This window comes from Nestor notabilis, unplaced genomic scaffold (genome assembly GCF_000696875.1).
Source record: "Nestor notabilis isolate BGI_N333 unplaced genomic scaffold, ASM69687v1 scaffold14398, whole genome shotgun sequence".
NCBI lineage: Eukaryota > Metazoa > Chordata > Aves > Psittaciformes > Psittacidae > Nestor > Nestor notabilis.
Window position 1 is genome coordinate 40,273 of NW_009941657.1, and position 7,072 is coordinate 47,344.

The following is a 7,072-nucleotide window of genomic DNA, read 5'->3' on the forward strand; positions in this document are numbered from 1 at the left end:
AACACAAAGGAACAGCCAACGCTGGGAGATGAGCCTATACCTTCCAAGACACAGTTCGGTGGCAATCATCCATCCTTTCCTAAATCTGTAGCTTTTTAAATGGGTTTGAGGATGTACCTGAAGTGCACACACTTTCACGTGATTGCCAGGAGAGAACAACTGTTTCCCCAAGGTCTTGATAGGTTCTATTTATAGGACGTTTGGTTTTAAGAACTTACTTACGGTAAATTGCCAAATACACCAAGGAAATGCTGCACTTCCCCAAGCTCCAGACAGATGAGTGGAAAATAGGTTTTCTTATTAATCATCCAGAGCAGTCTTCATGCAAACCAAAAGCCTATGAATTCCTCCAACTACAGTAAAAATGTACAACGTGCACAACATGCACAGCACCTACTGACACACTACGTTAGAGCGTAAAGTGCAATTGCTTCATGACTTCACCACTGACTTGAGCCAAACTTGGTGCTGTTTAACAGCATCAAGACTGAGTGATTCTGGATGCCAGCTCAGAGAAGGAATCAAAGGAGTCCAGACGTGATGGATATGACTGAACTTCCACATGAATGTGCATGGGAGGGTCAGAAATTGAAGCTGCAGGAAGAATGACCCAAACTGGAGCTTGGCCAGTACTCTGGAGCTAACACCCTTTTTCTTGAGGAGAGGATTTTTAATCACACGTGAGGAATGTGGTTTTATGATTCATCTAAAAGATGATGCCACCAAGGGCCCATCACAACCTTGCACAGTCCTGGGTCTCCTGACTCAGGGGAAAAACTCTTATCTGCTGACCCCGCAACACCAATTCTAGTGGCATGATGGATATTCCACTGATACCCTAACTCAGCTCTTCAGGCATGAGCATACCAAGAGGAGACCAAAAGAGACTTAAATCAGGTTACCCTCTGATCCTTTCACCCTCTTTCCCCTTCCCAGCCATGCATCAAGCACATTCACCCCCCGAAAGCAAGCTCTCCATCCTGCCACGTGGGTCCAGCTGGGCACCAGTACCTGCTCCGCGTTCCTCTGGGACTGGAGGTGCGAGTGCAGGCGCCGGATCAGGGGCACCCCATTCCTCGCCTGGCGCTTCAGCAGCCAGTAGTTGTGGAGCCTCTGCATGAACTGGTTCTTCCTCTGGAGGGAGAGGCCGCTGCAGATCTTGTTGAGCCTGAAGGAAGCAAGAGGTGTCGTGGAGTCAACCCGAAAGCAACCACGACTCCATAGACCTTGGTGATGCCACCACAGTTCCTAATGAAGCTTTGTGTGTCAATGCACACTCTGAACTACACATGCAACTGGTACAATGTGGAACCTCCCCACCATGAAGAGGTATGTGTGTACTTTTCACAGGATACCCTATATTAGTAGCAGCTCAGCTGGAGGTTCTCACCAAGCACTCACCACAGCATAGTCAAAGTACACGATCACAAATTCAGCTGCAAGCCCTCATTTCAAAACTACTTTTAGCATCAAGAACTTTCCTGGGGGATGTTTAAGTCTGATGTTATTAAGCTGGAATCTGAGAAACTAACTTGGTAAGAGTCCAAGAATCATGTGTCACCTATTTTAACCTTTTGGAACCATTCATTAGATTACATGTGGTGCCTTATCAGCAGTTTTCCAAAGCTTACCTGTTAAAATACTGGCAACACATCACCACACTTTGTAAGGCACCAAACTAGCAGCACTACCTAGTTATTCATGAGAGAACTGGGAGGGAAAAACCCCCCACACAGCCAAATTCGAAGCTGCTTACAACACTGACAGGTTTGACATGCTCTGTAATAAAAAGAGGAATTAAGAAACTACGAAATGAGGAGATTAAAAACTTAATAGCAGGATGACCTCTATCTGCCTGACAACCTGCAATGCCTGAAGTGTTTTAAAAACACCCTCACAGCCATCTGTGTGAATCCAGATGCTAAGGAGGTGTTTTCAGTTAGGGACCTCCACAGATTGTTACACAGCAGTTTGTGATGGCAAAGCAGGGAAACCACAGTGTGCCCTCAACACTCATGTGGAGTAACACTGGCCAGGAAGGGTTCTGCAGAGCACCCTCTGAACACAGCTATTGCTGGGTCTTGACTGTAGATTCAGTGTTCACAAGGTCAACAAGAGGGATCAAGTCGTCAAAGCAGACCCTGTCTCCCTCCTTCCCTAAACCTGAGACACTCACCTATAAGAGGGAATTTGTGTGACTGTCACCATGGGCACAGACGAGTGCCCATTGGTCACATCACCAAGCTCCTTCTTGATCTTCTGCTTCAATTTCAATTGGTTCTTTTTCAGAGACCCTTTGGGAGGGCTGGAATTGGTTTCCCCCTCTGCCTCCTTCTCCACAGAGGCCTCCTGCCCCTCAGCACCAGCAGCTGGAGACCCTTTTTTCACCATCCCTGGTGGGGAATGACTCTCACAATAGGCGGTCTTGCGCACGGTGAACGTCGTGCCATTGATGCTGGTCTCCCTCATGGGTTCAATCTTCATGAAGAGACCAGCCCGCTGGGCACAGGTGACATGGAAAGCAGTATAACAGTTCATCTTGTGGCACTGGATAGCAGCTCCCATGCCCTTCTGCTTGCAGATATAGCATGTGAGCTTCCACCGAGCCGGGGGGATGTTATTTATCCCTTCAATGGGCTCCAGGAACACAGTGTTTGCAAAGCAGACCTCCGGGATCCAGATGGCACAAACCACATGGGCCCAGCGGCCGTCGCTGGTCTGCTTGAAGGCTCCACCTTTGTTTGGGCAAAGGACACAATCCACAGGGCGAGAAGGGGACTGTAAGCAGCAGCGGCAAAGCCACTGCCCCTCAGGGATGTAGGGCACGCCGTAACACTCCTGGTGCACAGCCAGGTTGCAGATATCACAGAACAGGATGACGTTGCTGTTGTGACACTCATCGTCCATGCAGACACAGCAGAAGGCATCCTCATCAATGAGGGACTGCTGAGCCCCGTTGTTCCGGCTCTCCAGGTATGACTCCTTTTCCAACCGATCCACCAGCAGCTCAAAAGTGTCAGCAGAAACTGTGCCATAACCATCATCCCTTCTCTTCTCGTTGACCATTTCCAGCCATGCCAGATCCTCCTCATCCATGTCATACTCCACCTCTACATCAAGGTCCTCAGGAGGCTTCTCTATGTACCGGTAGTAGGCGGCAGGGAGAGGAGGAGCCTCTGCTTGGCTGAAGGAGTCCACCACACGGAAGTTGGGCTGGGGTAAGTGTAAAGATGTCCCTGGTGCATGTTTGGAGCAGGACTCCTTCTTCTTGCCTTTGGAAAGGGTTTTCTTATATTTGGAAGGGAAAAGGGGCTGCTCACTGTTTTCCTTGTTGCTGTTGCACTCTGTGATGTCCTGGGCAGTCAGCTCATCCTCTGTGATGATCTTTAAGGGATCGTAGATGCTGATACGATGAAGCCGCCCATCAATGTCCACCTCCACGATCCGCTGGGCCTGAGCATAGGTCAGTGTCTCCCGGGTGGGTGAGCACTTAAGGCTGTAGGGTGAGGGCGAACGCCTCCCCTCCACACTCTGCCGGCACCTCCTCCGAGGCTTCCTCATCCCTGCAGTCCAGAGACCCTGTAACAACACAGGACAGGGGACAGAGTAAGCCAGGGAGACAAGCAAGGAGCAGTATGGATCCAAAAACTCATTCAGCGCTGCAACAGAATGACATCTCTACTAGAGACTCCAGCAATTTCAGCCTTGCTGAGTCTTTACATCTTCTTAGATACAAGCAGGCAATAGAAATACCAACTATTTCTTGCAACGTCTATCAATCAGAGCACCCTCCAACCTTCCCTATTTGCATGTCAGGACATGTATATACCCCCATACCACCAGATGAGAAGAGTTCAAATTGATTTTACAGCAGCATCCAAACACTGCTGTGCATTCAGCTCAGCAAACCATTCAGATCCCTGAACAGTACTTCTCATAGAATCATAGAATGGTTTGGGTTGGAAAGGACCTTAAGATCATCCAGTTCCAACCCCCCTGCCATGGGCAGGGACACCACACACTAAACTATGTCACCCAAGACTCCATCCAACCTGGCCGTGAACACTGTCAGGGATGGAACATTCACAGCTTCCTTGGGCAACCCATCCCAGCGCCTCAGCACTCGCACAGTAAAGAACTTCTTCCTTATATCTAATCTAAACTTCCCCTGATTAAGTTTGAACCCATCACCCCTTGTCCTATCACTACAGTCCCACCCCAGCATCCTTGTAGTCCCCTTCAGACACTGGAAGCTGCTCTGAGGTCTCCACGCAGCTTCTCATTCTCCAGGCTGAACAGCTCCAATGTTCTCAGCCTGTCTCCATACAGGAGCTGCTCCAGCCCCTGATCATCCTCGTGGCCTCCTCTGGACTTGCTCCAACAGCTCCATGTCCTTTTTATGCTGAAGACACCAGAACTGTACACAATACTGCAGGTGAGGTCTCACGAGAGCTGAGTAGAGGGGCAGGATCACCTCCTTTGACCTGCTGGTCACACTGCTTTTGATGCAGCCCAGGACATGGGTGGTTTCTGGCTCAAGCGCACACTGAAGCAGGGTCATGTTCAGCTTCTCATCAACCACCACCCCCAAGTCCTTCTCCACAGGGCTGCTCTGAATCTCTTCTCTGCCCAACCTGTGCTTGCACATTCATATACTAAATTCACACAAGCCAAGGAGTTGTTCTCTTTTCTTTTGCCTGTGGCTTTTCTTTATAGCCCTAGTAGCACACAAAGTGTGCTGGAGGTTTTCCACTGTTCCTGTCCTATGAAAGCAACTCCCATTCTCTTTTGGTCACGGAGCTCCATATGAGAAAACTAGCAGTGCTGCCTTAGGCTGGGATGGAGCTCCTCCAAGTTGCCCACCACTTCTTCCCTTCCCACACTGTGGATGCAAGAAGTAGTGCAAAATCATCCTTCAGCTTTCCTTCCCATTCTCTCACAGATGTAGCTGTTCCTCACACCCCTCTCCAGACACTCGGTCCCTTCAGTCCACGCTCTAAAGAGACTGTGCCCTTCCCAACAAGCAAAATGGGCCACAAAATCCCAAACAAAACCAGAGAATGAAATGAGCAACGCAGCGGGTGCTAGATGAGATCCCTTCTGCTCTTCAGGGGGATCTCTGAGGAAGCAAAGGGGGAATGAGCATGGGACCAAGCAGCATGGATCCAGATGGACTTACTAGCTCTGGGTCAGCAGTAGCCCCTTTGGAGCCACAATCCATGTTCAGGCAGCTGAGCCAGTTCTGCACAGAGGATCCACAGGGGTACGAGCAGGAAAGCAGCAAGACAGCTTCTAGACCACACCAGAACTGTGCAAGGGTATTTGCCCTGAGCCTTAACAAAAAGCCCAAGCCAGCTCTGCCCTTGCAAACTGCTAATCAGCAACCCAGATAATTATTTGAGAGTTGGCCCTTAACATTAAGGAGGTGCCCATCAAGGGGGAGCAGAGCAGAAGCCTGGAGCCTGGATGAGATGATCTGGGGGAGGATGGGGACATGGCAGCAGAGACCTGGAGGTCTGAGGGCAAAGGAGGGAGGCAGCAAAGAGGGAAAGCAGAGAGGAAGCCAAGAGAGTAATGCAAGAGAGAAGGGCAGCATCAGGGATGGGAACATGACTTCTGGGAAGAAGTGGGCTGAGGCTGAAACAAACGAGAGAGAAGACAAAGAAAAGCAAATGATAAGTGAGGCCAGAGCTTATCTGTTGCTACACAGAGGCCTGAACCAGCACCTTACCCTTATTTAAGGCAATCCACACTTTCAGCCCCTTTGTGTGGGACCTGCAGACAAGAAAACACACTCCAAACCCGTAAGATGTTCTTGGCCATTGCATTATTTCTGCCGTGAGGGACACAGCTCCACAAACTCTCAAATGTATGTTCTTGGTCATTGCATTATTTCTGCTGTGAGGGACACAGCTCCACAAACTCTCAAATGTGTGAGTCGGAGCAAGCAATGCCTCACAGGACCAGGACCTACAAGAAGTCCCTTATTGCAGAAGCTTATTCCAGAGAGTAGTACCAAATTCCAGAAGCAACACGTTTCTCTTGAAAGTTTTGGCTCTCTGAACCTCAAGGTAAAGCCACAACACAACATCTGTCCTAAGAAACAAACATGTTTTAGGGAAAGTTTCCAAATTCTCCTTTGCATCCATAGAAATAAGCCACAGGTGCCAGTTTCAGTCCTGGCACAACCATAATGATGGAGCCTGTGGGCCCAATTTCATTTCTGATCCAAAATACAAGATGACAATTTCCATGTGCACATGTGGGTACCACAAATGTCAGGACCTTTGCCTTAAAACTCTAATCAGCCACTTGATGGGCAGAGTGCAGATCCCCAACTGCACTTGTCCCAGCCAAGCTCCAACAGCTTCAATCAGTAGGAAAAAGGGATTTGAAAATAAGGGTATAAAAGCAACTTGATCAAATGGAAAAGCTGGAAAATCCTGCTCACAAATAGCTCTTGGAATTCAGGTGGGTATGAGCAAAGAAGATACTGGAGGCAAAAAGATATATGAGAAGAAAGATATTGGAGGATAAAGCAATTAGCATGAGCTGAACGCACTCATTAATATTGTATTCAGGAAAAACAAGGTGTTAGCTGGGAGTGCTGAGGCATGAGCAAATTCCAGGGGAACAAGCACCTTAAGGAAGGGTTATTTTACATCTTGAAAGGAAAAACAAAGGGTTCAGGGTTTCTGATGCTTTAGTGAAACCACTGCCTAGCAAAATTACCCGAAGTGGGATTTCCACCACTGCTATAAACCAACCCATTTGTAAACCACACAATTACTTAGCGCTACATAGAAGCAACCAAACCAGCATTGAAACCTCTGCCAGAAAGAGCTGAGTGCCCAGGATAAAACATGCACCCAGATGCTAGGAGAGACAGAGCTACCCATCTCCAAAATACCTTGAAAGCAGCAATGAAACAACTCAGGCACACTGAACACTGTGACCTTGTCTGCAGCAACAGAAACTTTGAAGCAGCAATCTAGGAATGTTTTGATCCTCTTGGCACACTTGAAAACACCTCCCAGCCACACATCAAAAAGAATCCCTCTGCAAACACAGA

At 48.6% G+C, this 7,072-nt stretch overlaps 1 protein-coding gene across 2 annotated transcripts in view; it reads right to left on the reverse strand.

Moving 5' to 3' along the window:
• Positions 1-5,221, reverse strand: part of BRPF3 (bromodomain and PHD finger containing, 3) — a 20,450-nt gene extending 15,229 nt beyond the window's left edge. Inside the window, exons 1-3 of one of the 2 annotated variants that reach the window (XM_010021006.1) lie at positions 5,180-5,221; positions 2,177-3,579; positions 1,012-1,168 (exon numbers count right to left, since the gene is read on the reverse strand). In XM_010021006.1, the coding sequence (XP_010019308.1) occupies positions 1,012-1,168; positions 2,177-3,579; positions 5,180-5,221 (1,602 nt within the window). Of the gene's footprint in view, positions 1-1,011; positions 1,169-2,176; positions 3,580-5,179 lie in introns of those variants that run through there. The other variant, XM_010021007.1, reaches the window with a different exon arrangement.
• Positions 5,222-7,072: the final 1,851 nt, after the last annotated feature.